The following is a 19,341-nucleotide window of genomic DNA, read 5'->3' as shown; positions in this document are numbered from 1 at the left end:
CTCTGCTCTTGCCTTGCAGTCAGAACTGAGCCGGTCCCCTCCTATATATCCCTCTGCCTCGGGACCACCCCCTTTTCTGAGGGCCCTTTCATCAGAGAGGGAGAGGGGCCAAATCCCGTGCGCAAAGAAAACGCACCAACGACCTGGAGCGTTGCCATAATAATCAATCACTGTGGAGGATGGAGGAACTTTTTTTCTTTCTTTCTTTCTCCTTTTAGTCAGAGCCTGTCTGTCACAATAGTTGCACACTCACAGTGTCATCACTGCACCTATTATTTGATGGTTTCACAAACAGCGCACATGTATGACATTAAGTGTCCAAACCTCTGCATGTGTTACTGATCCTGCGCTCCACTTTGCGACATATGGAGACTGTTTCTGCATATAAAGAGCCGGGGGCAGATGTGGAGAGGTGCTTGTAGTGTCAGTGCAACTTGAGAACAGAGGCTCGGGGAATGGTAACCATATCATGTTGGCCAGGGCTCCGGCAGCCCCGTACTCACCCTGTGTGTGCCAAGCCGGGCTGTGGTGCGCCGTGGCCGGGTTCCGCGGTCCGGGGAGAGGGAGCGGAGAGGGGCCGCCGGGGTCTTAAGGTGGATTCGCCGGCTTGCAGGGCTGCTGCGCCCCACAGCCCGGGCAGACAGAGCCCCTGTCATCCGGCTGCTCCCCCCTCCCACACCCACCGAGCGAAGCTGTGAGAGTTTACCCGTTAGAAATAACCGTGAAAGAAAAGACCCTGTTATCACACATGGAGGAAACTCAACTCACAGCTACAAATTAACACATTTAATATACACACTCTCCAAACAATCCATTTCTAACACATGGATCTCGGGGTATGATATTAAATCAAATCATTTTAGATTAGATAGAATCAAACTACACAACAGGGATTAAGATTTGATTGTGGTAATCTCAATTTGATGATTCATGATGAGAACTGTCTGTATTTATTATCATGATTTCTCGCTTTGACGCACACAAGTTCCCTCCCACGTCACTCGGAGGTCCACCTTAAACGCAACAGCTCAGAAAAAAAGCCATAATTGTAAGATCATCATTTCCCAGCAGATGGCAGGCGCTGGTTTTGGACCGTGTCCATCCCGCAGCGGTGATTTTCCATGATGGGTGGAGGCAACGTGCTGCTCCGGTCGACAGGGGACGCACGCACACCACGTTTGGATCCGTGGTCAACCTGCAGCAAGGCACCGCGCGACCACACTGAGGCAGCACGTGCATACCACACCTTCTGCTCCCACAGAAACATCACTTTATTTATTTATTTTTTAACATTAATGAAGCACAAAAACGTGTCAAAATATGTATTATTATTCTTTATTTCATCAAGTTAAACAAATTGATGGATAGATAGATAGATAAATACTTTAATGATCTCCAAGAGAAATTCACAGTTCCAGCAGCAGCAATATGGAAAGACAGGGGCATGCAGGGTTAAAAAAAAAAAAAAGCAATAGGTAAAATAGAAGAATATACCTTCAGTATAAACAATAATTAAGCAAATAATTAAGCAATAAACAATAATTAAGATAAGTAGTGTGTGTGTGTCTCAAGGTGCGTGGTGTGTGTGTAGTAAGTCCAGGGCTTTGTGTCCGCTAAGGCCTCCCCCGAGAGGTGTTGAAGAGTCTGATGGCGTGGGGGAGGAATGATCTCCTCAGTCTGTCAGTGGAGCAGGACTGTGACAGCAGTCTGTCACTGAAGCTGCTCCTCTGCCTGGAGATGGTGTTGTGGAGTGGATGCTGTGGATTGTCTATTATGGACAGGAGTCTGTTCAGTGTCCGTCGCTCTGCCACAGATGTCAGGCTGTCCAGCTCTGAGCCAACGACAGAGCCCGCCTTCCTCACCAGTTTGTCCAGGCGTGCGGCATCCTTCTTCTTGAGGCTGCCCACAGTACTGCGTACAGGAGGGCGCTCGCTACCACAGACTGGTAGAAGATCTGTAGCAGCTTCTTGCAGATGTTGAAGGACGCCAGCCTTCTGAGGACGTACAGACGGCTCTGTCCTTTCCTGTACAGAGCGTCTGTGTTGGCAGTCCAGTCCAGTTTGTCATCCAGCAGCACTCCCAGGTATTTGTAGGTGTGAACCACCTCCACCCAGTCCCCCTTAATCCGAACAGGCTCCGGGTGCGGCCTGGTTCTCCTAAAGTCCACCACCATCTCCTTCGTCTTGGTGGTGTTGAGGAGCAGGTGGTTGGAGTCGCACCATGTGACGAAGTCCTGGATCAGCTCTCTGTACTCATCCTCCTGTCCACCCTTGATACAACCCACTATGGCCGTGTCGTCCGCGAACTTCTGCACATGGCAGAGGTCAGAGTTGTATTGGAAGTCCGTGGTGTACAGGGTGAAAAGGACCGGAGAGAGTACAGTTCCCTGTGGTGCTCCAGTGTTGCTGATCACAGTGTCGGACCTGCAGTCCCCCAGTCGAACGTACTGAGGTCTGCCAGTCAGGTAGTCTGTAATCCACGTCACCAGGTGTGCACCCACTCCCATCTCTGTCAGTTTGTCCCTGAGGAGCACAGGCTGGATGGTGTTGAATGCGCTGGAGAAGTCCAAAAATGTAATCCTCACAGCAGCACTGCCACTGTCCAGGCAATTGTCCAATTGACACAATTTGCTGTTTTTTTCCTGATTAGGAAACAATAACTAAACTAATTGACACAGATATGATCACAAAAACACTCATACTCATTACATATCCACTGGAGGAGTGGGTCCTCATCCAATAAAGCGGCCACGCTGATAATATCACAAATCAATAAGAATTCTAAAAAGTAACTTGTTTGACATACTAGGCCAAATATCAATATGAAGTTGTTTCATCTCAGTCCACATGTTTTACATGTTTTGTGTCTCTGGAAGCAACTGATAGAAAGAGAAATACTGTTTATCGATATTGTCCTCCTGTCATGTTATTGCATGATATAAATGTTGCATTCAAAGATACTCAGAATTCAGAAGAGGGATTTTACACAAGGTGAAAATTATTGATCCATGATACACTTATAAAAGTCTTTCAGTTTTTGGATTTGGGGGAAACTGTCGAGTCTATTCAAGCCTCAGTATTTTCCCAGTTGAGTATTTTGAATCATTAAAATACTCTGCTTTTGACATTTACCAGTGTAGACTCAGTTTTTATCACATACATTTTTTTTTAATCAAGAGATGGGAATCAGACAAAAACTATATTTACCATCTCAAAACGAGGTGAACATATGGATCAAAGTTAAATGCATCTACAGGATGAATATTATACTCAAAAACAAGAGACAGCGCAGTACTCCTAAAATGAGGTTACTTTTACAAAGCTGGATGCTTATGAAACGACAATTCTGACTAGTTTTCTTCATAGTTGAATTTGTTTCCCTCAGAAAGTGGCTGTTTCAATCAAACTGAGAATCCGGAGCTCAATTTCAGTATGACTACAATTATTAAATGTCCCAGCATCGAGTTGTTGTCAGGTGGAGTGGACAGACTCCTAAACAGTCGATGCTTATTTGATGGACGTGAGAGCTGAACATACCTGGGTTTTCTTGCCGCCAGTTGTTTATTCGTCCTTGTTGGCTGTCGCCCCTCATCCTACCTGTGCCTTCCTCTTCCTGTGACCTTTGCCCTCGACATTTACAACCTGTGTCCATTTACCACCACCAGGTGTCCAAATAATGTAACAACAAAAACATCTCAATAAATTATCTGCCAACTGTAATTATAAGTCGCTCCTATAGCCAGAACTCTTGGAAAAGTCCAAATTTAGACATGAAAATCTGATTTCTGTCTGAAAATCTAAAAGTAAAACAAATGATAAAGCAATAACATAAATGATCAAAATAGCATATTAATTTGAACAGTAAATATTAATCCCATCTAGTGGACAAACATGGTTAATACTAAGATCTTCAATACCAAAAAAGTAATGACACAAACACCAGAATATTTAAATATATAGATTTTATATACATATATTCATGTGGATGACTAGAAAAAGAAAACACTATATTCTTACAAAGGAATGATTCCGCACAGTCATATTCCGAAGTTAAATAGTAATTCGATACAAAATTACTATAATAAATAAAACTCATCTCGTTGTTTCTTTTTTATTCACACATAACCAGTTGTACAAACAATAAATTACAAGTTCAGTGCTGTGTTTCTGTCGTTCAGCCAGAACTGTCAGAGTAGTTTGTGTGTGTGATTGTGGAGTGTGCGTGTCTGAAATACTCCCAAGAGATTTGAATATGCACGAGTTGTTTTTGTTTCCTTCATTGTACAAGCAACATTGTGTAAATAGTTGGAAATGCGAGTGAAGAGTGGAAAGGGGATGTTTGATATGCTGACCCGGGTCATTTAGTATACGAAAATGGTTCTCGTGCTTTGTTTTGTAACTGCAGATACCAGATGGGTGAGGTTTACCACACAGGAAAAACACAATGAGAGCCAGACATTTTAACACAATTACAGGAAAGTATTTTTAAGTCCATTAACGGCGTAATCGACTTTACTTTGTAATGCTGGTGCCTAATTACCATGGGAGCTTTGGGGATCCTCTCAGTTAACTTTCATATAAACATGAACAATAGTATGTAAGAAAAAATCTTGATGCAAAGGAATGGGAAATATAAGGTAGAGACATGATATAATGAGTGAGAGTGGAGGGTTTTAAATGGCCTGTATACACACTGCAGTCTAACTCTTAAGTGTGCTTGGCTTTAAACTTGAAAACAGTTCTACATTCATAAAAAAAAGCATTCTTTGCTGTTTTGCCGAGAATAAGCTGAGAAGAAGGATACCTCACACAAGTAGGCTCTTCAGCAGCTACCTAATTAGCATAGCTTAGCGTTAAAACAGAAAACATTTCTAAAAGGGTCATGAAGAGAGATTTCAGCTTTTAAAACCCCACATTCGTAAAAATGACTTCCTTTGTTGTTTCGGTGAGGAAAAAAGTGGAGACCACTGATACATCACACACACAAATGTGTATATACCCTCCAACTGAGAGCATGTTAACTTAACTTAGGATTTTGTAGATGGCACTTGTCATATTTGAATCTCTTCAGTCTATCCTGATGCCTGCATATTTATTGGCTCGTAAAAGGACTGATATTGATCTTATTTACAGAGAAGAACATTTTGTTTGAGTATTACCTTTTTGCAATATTTTGCAGTAAAACTGGATTTGCAAAGACAGTGAAGTCAAAAGATTGTCTAAAAGCCTGACGCATTGGTAATATTTTGCTAAATTAGGTATATAGGAAGTGAAAGACATTCAAAGAGCTCTGAACAGATGATATGTTATTCAGCAAAAACTGGGAGCGTAAAACCAAAATGAGTTCTGGTGACCTTTAGAAACCCTTCAACAAATGTAACACTATTGATCTCGCACTAATGGACTGTTCAGACTATCCGTACCATGGCCAACCCCACCCATCAGTGTGAGAAGAAAAAAAAAAGTCAATGACAAATACAGGCTGGAAAATGAGTAAAAAGAAGAGTTGAATTGCAAAAGGACAATAATGACTGCTGTCGTTGCGAGTATCCAGGGCACACATTGTCAAATTAGCATCATTTCAAATAAACATACAAACAGATATTAACCAACACGCACGCACGCGCACACACACACACACACACACACACACACACACACACACACACACACACACACACACACACACACACACACACACACACACACACACACACACACACACACACACACACACACACACACACACACACACACACACACACACACACACACACACACACACACACACACACACACACACAAACGACAGCCCTCCCAGCACCAGTACAATGATTGATACGAGTGGCGCTGAGAGCGAAGGAGCTTCAAGACGCAGTGGACAACAAAAACAAGTATGTGCTGAAAACACAGGCCTGGGGTTCATGTTATGTGTGAGCGTGCGACATGCACACACAGAGACGCACTTACACGCTACACAGGCACGAAAATCAAGCTTCACCCCAAAAACCTGCGAGTCGTCATTAACCTCCATTTACATGAAGGAGCGTCGCGGCTACGTTGCCTATTTGTAGATTTGTCTTCCATTGTCGCATGCTACTGTTCCTGCACTGTACAGGTGATTGTTTAAATAAACCTTCTTCGGTACATTGCGTAAAATATCTTGTTTAAAGGTACGACAGGTCACATTTAAGTAATGTCACGTTTGTGCACTGGGTGGCAGTAGCAAGCCACTGTTATTTAACAGTTTCAGGAATTCGATGTTGTTGCCAGAAAACAAATTCTCCCACGTATCATTTTGTACCATCAGGCGGTGTGGTGAGTTACACATACTTATAGTTTATCCTCATTTCAACCAGTGACGAAGGTGTTTGTTCTCATAGATTGAAGAGTATCTGAAACTGTAACTTGCGGTCCGAGGACAGACTAAATGCCACAGGGACTCATCACTTCCTGCCAATTCACGAAAGTAGCATTACTGGAATTGCACGTGCTGTACCTTTAATGGGAGGTGATTTGTGATGTCATAACTGCTGGATCTAAACAGAAATGACCCAGTCCTATGAGCTTTCTGAGCAAAACGCAGGATGAGACAATCCAGGGTCCTCATGACAAAAGACAATAGAGTCTGACTTCCAAATCCACAAGGAAGCATCAAAAAAACACAACGCGCATGCCGATACAGGGCGTCACACACAAAGGCCCCACGCTGTGGAGACTGATGTACAATCAGTTATTGTCCACATGGAAGTGACATGCTACTTAGTTCTTAGCTGTGCCGGCATGATGCTCGTCACCATTGGAAAACGTTCTCCGTTCTACTCATGCTCTGCATAGCTACACTGATTCCAGGTACGTCCATTCAGATCTGTCTCTGAGTCTCTTTGTGTCCAGTTCCGGCGCTTTTCGCCAACATTCACAGTCCAGTTTAAGGTTCTACTACTTTGAGTTCATTAGAGTCCAACATCCAGCACTTGAGACGTTGATCAGACGTACGGATTCCACCACATTGGTGCAAAAGTCCACTCAACATTTCTTTACCAGACAGTGTTTGAATGCGGAGGGGCGAGCGCCCAGCATGCAGCCTTTAGACAGTTTCCCGTCCCGGTCTTTACACTGAACCGTCCGGCTCTGCCAGCCAGTGTCACAAGTTCTGGAGCAGGTCATCCAGGATCCCGTTACCCACTGCGGCCCTGGGGTCGGGGGAGAAGGAGCTGTAGAAGAAGGAGCTGGGGAAGACGTAGCGGAGTGACTTGTGGTGGTGGTCCTCGTTGTGGTTGGCACCGTCGTCTGGGAAGACTTTGTGTTGGGGACGACCGGAGCAGACGGCTGCTGTGGCGGAGTCAGCCGGGGCGTGATGAAGCTGTAGCGGACATCCAAGGGCTTTTTGGCGTCGGTGGCTAGAATCTGGACCACCAGTGCTTCCTGGATGGCGCCGGGGCCCATGCTGTGAAGCCACTCGTCCCTCTGGCTCCAGCCACTGTAGTTGAGCACGGAGCCGTTGAGCGGGATGATTGTCTCGGAGGTGGAGATCATGAACTTGCCGTTCAGGAGGTATTCGCCGCTGGGTCGTCGGAGAGCCAGGTAGGCAGTGTAACGGGTCTGGTCCTTGGCTTTGTACTGACGAACCTTGATGTGAGTAGAACCTGCAGGGATCCTCACCACATCTGTGTAGCCCTTGCTATTTGTGGAAAGTAGAGTAGAGTTGTTATATTAGAAAATGGAAGCATTGCTACCACAACATCAAGTAATCATGTGCTCATAATGCAAATATATCATTAGCCATGGATGGACAGAATATTGAACAAAGTTGACTTAAGAGGTTTTGGCTCTTGCATTACTATTGGTCTGTTTCACAAAGTTTCTTTGTCTTACCTCTTCTTGGTGAAGTTGCCCACCACACGGACACACCCTGTACTGTCGCCTCCGCAGATGCCGCACTTATCAAACTGGAGCTTGGAGCCGATGATACCATCGCAGCCCGTCCGAACACATTTCCCTTTGACGCACACCGAGCTGCTGTACGGACGACACTCGGTCCCATCGACCACCTGAACACGTACAGCCACGATCATCATCATCATCCTGCCTTCATCAACTCCTATCCACATCTGATGGTTTACTGACTCACCCTCTGAGAGAACACCACATAGTATCCCGTTCCTTTGGCTCGACATGTCAGCTTGCAGACGTCCTTCGGGAGGACTCCCGCGTACTTCGGCACCCACTCGACAAACGTCTTCACCCCCTTGGGATCTGTTTGAGGACCGTTGCGCATCTCACACTGCTCTTGGCGGTAGCTCTTATCTGTCAAGGAGATTATTTGAATGTTAAATAAACTCACCAAACCTCAAACAGTCAAAATAGCGCAATTCGGTCGCACTCACTCGAAACAGGACATGGTGTGACGTTGCAAGACCGATAGATGGCTCTCTTCCCTGTGCAATAGCGCCCATTGTTCCTTGGTGGTGGGTTGTTGCACAAACGCTGGGCGAACTGCACGCCGCCTCCACAGGTTCTTGAGCAGGAACCCCATGAACCCCAGGAACTCCAGCTGCCATGATTGGACGCCTTGGGGAAGGAATAAGAGATGGAAACGGCTTAGAAGTTTACTTTTACTTCTATCCCACAGATAGAAGCAGTGCTAAGTTAAACCCCCGGGTCGGACGCCCACGTGTACGCAGTTAGAACTGGGCGTGGCAGCTTAAACATTTGTTTAAGTAAATCTGTTAGGGTAATACTCTTAAGACCTAGGGGACAGGTTCCCTTGAAACAGAGAGCTTGTCCAGTACTTCCATTATATGGGTTACTTGGGAACAAACAATTCAGTGGTCTTGCTCAAGGCCAAACACTGATGTCTTGTTCATCTAACATTCAAACTAGTGTTTCTGGTACAAGCGCTCTACTTTACTCTTTGTCCCACCACTGGCAAGAGGGATGACGATAAAGGAGAAAAATTTAAAAAAAGGAGAAAAACAAAAACAAATTCTTATCGAACACCAGCCAACCACGTGTCATCAAAAAATCCCTTCGGAAAGATATCTGCGATAGATAGTAATAAAACTGTGGTATTCATTGTGGTTTGGACAGAAGAAGCAGGAGACTACATCCATGTGATCATAACTTAAGAGTGTCCAAAGCCGCTCATTAGGCAGGCGTAGCAAGAGCTGTGGTGTAACAGCTCACATGCTTTCCTTCTGAATGAAAATCCTCAGGTAGCTCGCTTATTTTTGGGCTTTTCCAACCAGCCAGTGGTGTATGAGTCATGAGTGATTTAAAAAGACTGGCTAAGCAGTGTTTTGCATTTTATGACACAAAAACCAGTGATTTCTGCAAGCCCTCTTTGGAAAAGTCTTTTCCGTTTGGCGCCCCTGCTGAGACTTCGGAGCATTTCGTTCCACAGTGAAAGCCACTTAATCTGCAATCAGGCTACAAGAATTACAGAAAGGCTAAAAGGATCCACAGTCTAGAAATTAAGGAGAGGGGGTGAGCTGCTTGTCACCCACAGGCAGCGAAAATGATTCGAGTCAGAAGCTGGGCCGGATCCACGGCACGTAAGTGTCTGCCAAGGCTCGAGTCAGCCCCATCCAGAGTCATGTGACAAACAAATACAAAGAAAATGTTCTTTCCCCTCTTTCCCGTCCCTCCTCCCCCCTCTGATGAACAGACAGCATTGACAGATTTAGTCCTTTAACTCATTAAGGCCAGATTCAATTTAGTTCTGTCTGGGGGAACAAATCGCACAGATTAGCCCAAAATAAAGCTGATCACACAACGGAGTCACATTCAGGGCTTTTTTCCTTCTCTAAGTGCATCAGTCTGCCTTTCTTTCTCTTCTTCTGCTCCTTTCTTAGTTTATCTTTGTCTTCCAGGAACAAGCTTATGTGTTGAGCATTGAGGGCTTAAAATATCGGGTTTTGAACTATAAAAAGACGTTTATTTTAGATTTCGGTCCTTTGTGTCTCCATGTCCTCTTTCCAATTCGGTACCCAACTCACCGAATAGTGCTTCTTGCGGGTCTTGTCCACGCACTTTCCCTGCAGGCAGATGCGTCCCTTCCCGCAGGGCGTGCCCTCCACCGCCGGCAGCTTCTTGGTCAGGCACACCATCTGGCCCTGGCGGATCACAGCGCACCACAGCCGAGAGCACACGTCCATACCGGGGCAGACGGTGTACTCCGGGCCGAAGGCCAGGCGGCACTGCCGGACGGCGTCGTAGCTCTGGCCCGGGAGCTCCTCGGGGCCCAGGAGGGGCTGGCGGGGGGAGTCCAGGAGGCACTCGGCTGTGGAGCATCAGCATTAGCCAAAGACCCAAATGAACTTCCACCAACACCATATATTTTGTGCTGAATGTGTTGCGTCTACAGAAAGAGAACTTTGAAACAGTGGGAAAGAGTTCCCGGATATTTTCTCTGGACAACTCTCACCATTGCCGTCGTCGAAAAAGTCGGTGATGGTCGCTGAGGTGCAGCGGCTCCAGGGTTTGGAGGCGTCGATGGATGTGAGGATGGACGACATGAGCCTCTTGTCACTGTTGACTCCGAAGCGCTCCTCGCAGAACTTGGAGTCATCGTGAGAGAGACCGAGCAGGTGGCCTGAGGCAGAGACACTTATTTTTACCTCCTGAGGTTTTGACGGCGAGGTGATGCTCGGAGTCATGGCTGCGTGGGAACTGACGGGACTTGTCAAAGATTTGTGGCAAAAATGAGCAAACAGAACACAGCCGGTTCTTGGGATGGCGTCACACAACACTGCCGTGATGTGATGACATCACTGTATTGCTTCCTGTGCAAGTGTGTGTAAATATTTAAATCTGTGCATACCTATCTCGTGAGCGACCGTGAATGCAGCGTGGAGACCGTCGTCTTCGATGACGGCGCAGCTTCTCTCCGGAGAGCAGATGGTGCCCACGTCGGCCATGCCCAGTGTGTCACAGGAGTGGTGTCCACAGAGGTCCTGCAAGAAGAAGGTTCAAATCAACACTTAATGCACGATCCATGAGAGCTCAAACACAGATACTATGCATTCCTCTTCCAGTCAACAGGAATTTAGTAAAACAGTAACAGTTGGTCTTCCTGATGCCACATGCTATCGATCTCTGTGCACATTCCCACACATGTCCATGCAGCCTGACCCCGATCGATCAGCTCATAGCACGCCTGCAGTACGGGCACATGCGTGCACGCTCTCAGTACAATATGTTTCCCACACACTCGTGCACACACATGTCCCGCAGAGAGGATGAATCGTGGTGTTAAGTGGCGCTGACAGGCCCGCTGGGTGCTGGGAGAGAGGATCTGTGGGGAGGGTGTTTACCCGTTCCGGACCGATCGCTTTGGAACAAACCGCCTTGTGTTGAGTGCTTTCGCACATGACGCCACACACACGCACACGCACACACACACACACACACTAAAGTGGATGAAGTACTACAAGAGAATGCCAACATATACAGCACTCAACACTCTTCTTTTTCTGTCAAGCACAGAAGTAAAGGATTTATCGTGTTAAAATGTTAAATTCAGCCACAAAGAAGATGAGGCCGGTGTCAAATTACAGCCTCTTCATGCTGCATGTTGGCCAGTTCAGTTAATTGTAAGACAGGCTTAATGAAAGCGAACCAGTCAGATGCAACTTTGCTTTGAAATGAGGAGAAATAAAGTGATGCAGCCACTGACACAACGAAGCTGGTGTGAAATTACAAGCTCTTGATGTTGAACATTGGCTGAATTGAAAGTGATGCTTTATACGTGAAAGTCAATCACAAGCTATTTCAATAAAGAGGTCAATTTGAAGCACAGGAGGCACTAAGACAATGAAGTTGGTGTGAAAATATAAGCTCTTGATGCCACATGTTGGATGTTTAAACACAATGGACTTCCTGGAAATGAGCCAATCAGAAGAAAGTTTACTTTATCACAAGAGCCTTATTAGGCTATAACTGGTTCACTTGAAAACAGAAGATTTGTTTTAATCAGCGAGGAGTTTGCTTTCATTTTCCCACCATTTTTCATTTATTTATTCATTCATTCCCTCCCAGACTCGGGCATGAGAGCTGATTTTGCTGTGATTTATTTTCTTTGGTAAAACTTTGTGTGTCACAGGAAACGTGGGATTGGAAAAGAAAGTGGGAAATCCCCAGTCAGATTTTAAATTGTGATTCACACCTGTCCAGGGGCGAAGCTCTGGAATTCATTCTGCTCGGACCATTGTTTACCCGTCTCCTAAACCGATTCCCTCTGAAAGCTCTCTTTCACCCGCTGCAGAGGAGAAAAGGAGGAACGAGTTCAGGAGTTCGACGCCGAGAGGGGAAAGTTGGAAGATCGCCGGAAATTGATCTGAAGACCGGCGAGTGCAGCGAGTTACAGTAATATTAGCAGAAAAAACAGGAGAACAGGTGGCGGGCTGGTTGTAAAGGTCAGGAGACGATCAAAGAGCCGGGCTTGTGTGTGTGTATGTGTGTGGAGGGGGGGGGTATGTGTGTGTGTGAGGTACAAGACCACTTTCGGTCTAAGCAAAGGCGTGTGTTAACCAAACAACCACACACACACACACACACACACACACACAGTAAAACCTCACTCAGAGCGCTGAGCTCCTTCGGTACGAATGAGAAGGAACCATTGAGGGGACAGGTTGCTCACGATGGGCCTACGAGCCACTGACAGATTGCCAGATGATAAGACGTAACATAAATTGGTCTGAAAGTAAACAGCAGCGTTGTTATTTGCTCATAACGACGCGAGCTGAACTCCGTCACCTCTCAGAACAGTCGTCCCTCGATGTTATTGATCTGTACCGTTACAGTTTAGGGTGTTTTTGTCATGAAACACTAAAGATACAGCAACGACCACGATGATGGTGAATCTGGTGCCAAGTTACCTTTTAAAAGAGGCTTCTTTTAAGTTAGCCGTTCAGAAGAAGTGTTTGTTAATCGGAAATCTTCAAAGAGAGGGAATCACGAACAGCTTGTATCAGGATGAACAGAAGAGAACAAACAGTTACAGAACGAGATAATTTTACCACACTTACATTTGATAGCCTAGAAGATGACACAGTTTTACCCTGGTCGTGTTCAAAAAAGCTCCTAATCTTGTCTCGTATCTTGACAGATTGTCTTGTCATGCTGGATCAGACACAATTAGTGCTCGGGACTTTTCATTGATCTGTTGGAAGCAGAAATACTTGATATTTGATTTGTCATTCATTGGTTGATCGGAAAAGGAAGCCATTACTGGTTGTACTGAATAGACTGTGACTTTTGTTGATCCGGACAATAAGCTGACCAGAGGCCAACACTTGAAGCGCACCGAGACCACGATTGGGACCAGGAGTGTGTTGTGAGGTCACTGATGGATCCCAGTGTGAACAGGGCGAGGCTCCCGTTGCTCCTCCGGCGTTGACCCAAGTCTCAGACCTGTTGCATAACGCGGGGAGTGAGCCGGAGGGGGGCCGGGGGGGAGGCGGGGGTCGGTCGGAGTGTTAGGGGAATCCAAAGGGCTGTCTGCGGGATGTCAACATACTCCAGACGGAGCTTAGCATGTGTGAAATATCAGGAATATTTAAAACAAACAGACGAGCTGGGATGGAGGCGAGAGCTGGGAAATGTACACCTCGACGAAGAGACGTGGATGGAAAGACAAAAATAAGGAGTTCAAAAACAAGGGAAGGAAGAGGTCAAACTTCATGGTTTTTGGTTATATATGATAGCACTGACGTACTTTTATCTTCTTCCAGACCGGATCTTGTTAACAAGCAGCATTTTTTCTTGTCGTTTGGCCACTGTGTTTTAAAAAGAACATATGGATCCTGAACCAGGATTAGCGTTTAGCTTCGCTCTGTGGTTACATTAATGCTTAAACTCAGCGACTCAGGGATACGCTTATAATATTCTTGGCACACCCTTACTTATGAATCCTCGAAAAGTTGTTTTACACTTGATGCAATCAAGGTCATTAAAAAAAAACCTGTTGGCCAGCAATAGTTTTTATGCTCTTTGGCAACAACCTGCCATTGTTATTGTTGACAGTTGACTCACACAGGTGCAGAAAATGTTCAAGTCTAGAGATTTTATTTATCCCCAGAGGGGAAGATTTTCTCCACATTCCATCCATCTTGTTCACATTCACACTAGCAGCTTTGAGCTTCTGCAATAACTGCCGTTGATGCATTGCTATTGCTCAGATGGAGGTCTTTCAGCTTGTACTTATACTGTATAAACAGGACTTTGTTGACTAGACTATTTGAAGCCAGGTGTAAATAAAGACAATGTGGATGAGCAGGATTAGCACGTAGCTTAGCCTCCAAAGTTTAGTTTAAAAATGCATTTAGTCCACGTGTTTTGGAATCTAATCCCTCGACTGTGTCCTCTTCCCCCCATGACCCGACTGCTGTGGAAGTGGCCTCATCGCTCTGGGCCGGAGGGTCAATACGGGACAGGTGAGACGACATCGCAGGTCCTCGCCAGAAAAGCCTGTCCAAATATTTTGAAGCAAAAAAAAACAAAAAAAGAAAAAAAAAAAAACCCTGCGGTGCGTCAGCGGGCGTCTTCACAGTGGCTCCGGCCACGTTACAGTCGGACTTTGTCTCACTGTCCCCGCTCGCATCATGTCATGTACAGAAATGTCCCCCTTCAATGTGCCTCGTTGTCCCGGCCCCAGTGCTGGAATGTGAGGAACTGGTGACACTGGTGCACGGGTCAGCTCACTGCGGGTCCGGGGTGCTGGAGTAATTGGACTCGACCACAAAGAGTGGAACTGAGTCCAGCCCTGTGGAACCACCCCCCCCCTCCCTCCCCCCACCGCCGTGCGTGTGGGAACAATGGGCCGGTCTGACTCCACCACTCCAGTCGCTGCAGCTCCGCGACAATCAGGATCAAAATAAAAACAGCCATTCGATGCCTTCGTCTGCGTTTGCACGTGAACTGAGTGAACGCTACGTCTGAGTTTGTCTCTCCCTGTTAAGTTTCCACTGGAGCTCTCAGCTATTTCCCTCTGGAAGTTAACGGGGTTTATATATCAAACTCTTTTTCAACTCCAAACGCAGCCAGGTATGAGGTACCTGAGCCAAATCAAATTATTTCCTCACTGGCATTCTGTCAGAGGAACCACAACTGGCTGCATTTGTGCAGCTCTTAACATTGTCTTGAGGGGGGTTCTGACAGCTACTCTTACACAATGATTTATAGCCCCCGAAGAGCATGAGCATTTCTTCAAGATGTCAGCATCTTTAATGGTTTTTCATGGCGCCTCCTCAACAGAGACCGGAGGAGACCTGGACACTCATGACTGGACAAAGGAACGAGGCTTTTTACATTCCGGAGCTGTGCTCAAACAAACAAAAACCCACTGAGATAAAGTCACTCAGAATCCTCACAATGGCCTTTAATAGCCAGGAGAGGGGTCAGAGGTTAGATTAAAGAACGGCGGCGGCGGCACTCTTCAGCTTTTGAAGATCTTGACCCACCCTGAGTCGGGTCACGCTCTTACCTACGTGCTTATTCTGCGTGCTAACGCCATTCAACCAGCTCATGTGTCCACCAGGACCCTGTGCTGCACGGCCTCCGGGTCTGTACTGGGTTACGGAGGCCACTGTGGCTAATCAAGCCCCCCGGTGACAGATTAACTCCTCAGAGAGGGTGAGACGCGAGTGAAAGTAGTCCCGGGAGGACAGGCTTGTGAATAACGCAGGAGGTGCAACAGGTGAAGGCACCGCTCTGGGATGCGAGCGCGACTACATGTCTGAAGCTGTGCGTCGGGCTGCAGGAGATGAAAAGCCGATGGAAAGACACCCAAGAGCGAGTGTGGGTATGTTAACGAGATCAAAGCATCACAGTGTGCTTTCTGTTTTGAGTCACAAGAGCTTTCTGTCCCATTGGTGCCTAAACGGCCGTTTCCATGACCGCCTGACCCTGCGCCGCCCGGCCAAACCCAACTGCTGAGTACGCCACTTCCTCCCGCCCGGTCTCTTCTCTGCAGGTGTGGTAGCAAAATGGGTTACGAGGTGGTTGGCACTGAGAGACTGAGCCACTCTGCCAGCATGCCGACCTCCGGTATGCACTCCAGCTGGCTTTGCCAACGCGCGACACTGCCAAGTATGCACAAGACATGCAAGGCTTCTTTTATTTGTTGTGGCCAAAGCCACGACAAGACCTTGCATGACTTGAACGCACCGCAATCCAAGAAGAAGCAATCTGACACATGATGTGGAGCTAACCGCTGTGAAGCCACACCCGGAGAGGTGCAAAAAAAAAAAAAAAAAAAAAGGCAAGAAAGCATGCAGATCTGCTGCTGCGCTGCGGCTTTGGGCCAGGCAGACTTGGGGGGGAGGAAGAAAGTGATGGTGAGAGAAGGGATGGATGAGTGTGGTCTGGGTGAAGCGCACGGCTCCTCACAGGGTGGACGTGTTTGTTTTTCTGACAGCTCCCAGCCCCGGCTGACAGACACTGGAAAAGTAAGTAGGGGGAAAATAAATGTGCAGACCGGAGTGATGAGAGAGAGGAGGAAAGACGCACGCAGACAGCTGCCTAATTAAAACTTTTCTGGGGAGTTTGGAGGGAGATCTCTGCTGCTGATTTCAAACCTGCTGGGAAGAATGTGCCGTGCATGGCGCCGGGAGCGCGCGTCCGAACACACACACACACACACACGCACGCACGCACGCACGCACACACACACACACACACACACACACACACACACACACACACACACACACACACACACACACACACACACACACACACACACACACACACACACACACACACACACACACACACACACACACACACACACACACACACACACACACACACACACACACACACAAGCTTTTGCTCTGTCAGGGGATTGGGAGGGGGAGGCTTGGAGACAGAAGAGCCAGCCTACAAAAACACCAGGCGCAGGAAATACATTATTTTCGCGGTCGTTATTATACTGACGCTGCGCTGCATTACGCATGCAAGATTCCGCAGAAAGGATGGAGGAAAACTTGTGGGAAGCACTTTGTGTTGTGTCTATGCTTTAAAAACGATTGTTTTATTTCGGGCTTGATGTAAAATAACCGTTATGAGGTAATTTCTGGTGTTAAAAATAGAGAATCGAAGGTCCTCTTTCTGGGGAAACTGCCACAGTGTGCACCATCACAATGTAGGCAGACCGTGGGTTTCTCTAAAGCCACCCCCCCGTATGGGACTGACAGGCGGAGTCGCAGCCCCTGCGCGCTCGCGCAAAGTGAGCGCACAGGTGGATGCGCGTAAAAGCGCAGCGGAGTCTGTTTACCTGCCTGGTGAAGAGGATGGCCGCGTCGTGGTGGTGCAGGTGGTCGTCGTCCAGCGGGTTCTGCTGGTTCTGCCACTTGCAGAAGCTCTTGAGCGTCGCCGCCGCGTTCTTGGACACCTCCAGCCCCTTCTCCTTCTCCGTCACCGCGGTCACTTTCACCACCGACAGCCGGATCGGGTTCTCGATGCTGGCGTGTCCGTACAGCTTGGACGCGATGGAGGCCAGCGTGAGCAAGTAGTGGTTCAGATCCTTGCCATATTTCTTGGTCATGGTTTCGTCCGCCACCAGGAGCAGCTCCACGTGCCTGGCGCGAGACACGGACCTCCTGCGCCGTGCGCCACGGGCCGGTTCTGTGAAGCGGCTCCAGCGCGTCCTCCCGTGCGCGCCGTGGTCACCTTCGCCTCTCGGTTCCTCTCGGTCCCGTCTCCCCTTCCCCCCGTGCCCCCGGTGCCGGCGTCTCTCGGCGGCATCATCCCTGCGCCCTCTGCGCCCGTCGCGCGTCCCGCAGCTCTCGCGCCCCTCGCTCATGGCCTCGAAGCTGAAACTCTCGCGCGTGAAGACGTGGAGCGCGCTCTCCGCGTCCTTGTCCTGCAGCGCGCGCACGTCGTGCTCGTGTCCCTTTGCCCTGACGATGGGTGTGATTGTGTAGCGCGCGTGGTCCACGGCGAAGAAGCCCTGGAGGCCCCCCCCGCAGAGATTGAACACCGCCAGGGACTCCGTGTTGGAGTTGACCGTCCCCCGGTACGTGCACTCCCGCTGCGCCGGCGCGGAGCTCTGCCCCATCAGGGCGCGCACATATTGCGGGCTGAGATGATGCGACAGCACCGACTCGTCCCTCTCCATGTCCAGCTGGAAGCGGCTCCCGTTCAGGTACACCAGGTAGCCCACCCTCCCTCCCCCGTGGTAAATCCGGTCAATGGTCCGCACCACGCCGTCTGTCCTGCGGGCAGGTGAGAGCGGCGACCCGCTCGCAGGTGGAAGGTAGAAACCCTGGAAAGTAGCGATCCCCGCGCCCTGCTCCAACTCCACGACGCACAGCAGCAGCACCCGAAACCAGAGCATGCCCCCGGCCAGAGCACCAAGGACCCGCACCATTGTTCATTCCAGCGCGCAAAACATCTAAAGTCAGATCCACTAATACGAGCCCGGACCGGCCGAGGACACAACTTTAAGTGTTTGTTCCTCCAAAACGCGCATCCTCTCGCTGTCCGGATCCCCCATAAGAGAAAAAGGCAAAAACAGACAGAGCAAAAACCAACAGGCGAGTAAACACAACCATTGAGGGGAGGAAAAAATGCGAGAGGAGGAGAGAGGAACTGTGTGCAGGCTGGAGAGCACCGGACTGAACTTGGAGAACAAAAACACAAAGTTTGCTCTTAATAGGACCCGCAGAGAAAAAGTCCTGCCCCCTTTTGCGCTCAATCACCACTCCTCCACCCCCTCTTTCTCTCTCTCTGCCTCTCTTCCTCAAATCAGAGGAAAGTCAAGTGCTGGAGGAGAGAAAACCAGAACAATGCTGAGTGTTTCCCACTGCCTCCTGTAGCCAAATCTCCCAGAGAGGCAGCAGAACCCATCACTTTGAGTCACTTCTGCTTGGGAATAAAGCTTAAAGACCTCTAATCTCCAATCCTCAGTTTCTTGACACCAGCATCACTTGTAGCCTGCAGCATTCCTCCCATCATGGTACTCCAGCCTGTTATTTTTACACTTTTTCTCCCACTTTGACTCTTTTAATAATTGAAGACTTTAGTTTCAGCAAACTAAAGGAGGGAATAGATAATTCATAGCCATTCCCAATGGTGTGTGTGTGTGTGTGTGTGGACTGAGTGTAGGTGCCGTGTTGCTCCACTTGGGTATGACAAAGTCAAGAAAAGAGAAATATAGAGTGAGGGACTTGATTATTTAGTGTCCCAGGAGGGACGTGTGGTCGTGTCTGGCTCGCCAGAGGTCTACTGAGTCATATAACCTTTGCTCGAGAAAGGCCGCGGTCGCAGGAGATCCCCAAGCCGAAGCGCGAGCGGCGTGGGTGCGAGGACGCAGCAGGGAGGGGGCGGACCGACA

The 19,341-nt window shown here is 48.0% G+C and overlaps 1 protein-coding gene across 1 annotated transcript; it reads right to left on the bottom strand.

Annotated features, from left to right (window-relative positions):
- Positions 1-5,762: 5,762 nt before the first annotated feature.
- Positions 5,763-18,509, bottom strand: adamts5 (ADAM metallopeptidase with thrombospondin type 1 motif, 5 (aggrecanase-2)). The gene is made up of 8 exons (XM_080520035.1): positions 17,281-18,509; positions 10,822-10,954; positions 10,426-10,593; positions 9,998-10,281; positions 8,387-8,570; positions 8,131-8,306; positions 7,875-8,050; positions 5,763-7,680 (listed from the first exon to the last, which is right to left on the bottom strand). Exons 1-8 carry the CDS (start codon positions 18,373-18,375, stop codon positions 7,026-7,028), a joined length of 2,871 nt encoding a protein of 956 aa, XP_080376161.1. The 5' UTR covers positions 18,376-18,509; the 3' UTR covers positions 5,763-7,025.
- Positions 18,510-19,341: the final 832 nt, after the last annotated feature.

Source organism: Blennius ocellaris (assembly GCF_963422515.1).
Source record: "Blennius ocellaris genome assembly, chromosome: 24".
Lineage (NCBI taxonomy): Eukaryota > Metazoa > Chordata > Actinopteri > Blenniiformes > Blenniidae > Blennius > Blennius ocellaris.
This window is presented reverse-complemented; position numbering and strand designations above follow the sequence as displayed.

What these genes read in the sequence shown, in the direction of transcription:
- adamts5 (XM_080520035.1), bottom strand. Translation starts at nt 18,375, where the DNA reads ATGGTGCGGGTCCTTGGTGCTCTGGCCGGGGGCATGCTCTGGTTTCGG. An exon ending in CCATCCTCTTCACCAGGCAG is followed by an intron (nt 10,955 to 17,280) that starts GTAAACAGACTC and finishes TTCTTCTTGCAG; the next exon opens with GACCTCTGTGGACACCACTC. An exon ending in ATGTGGTGTTCTCTCAGAGG is followed by an intron (nt 8,051 to 8,130) that starts GTGAGTCAGTAA and finishes GTACGTGTTCAG; the next exon opens with GTGGTCGATGGGACCGAGTG.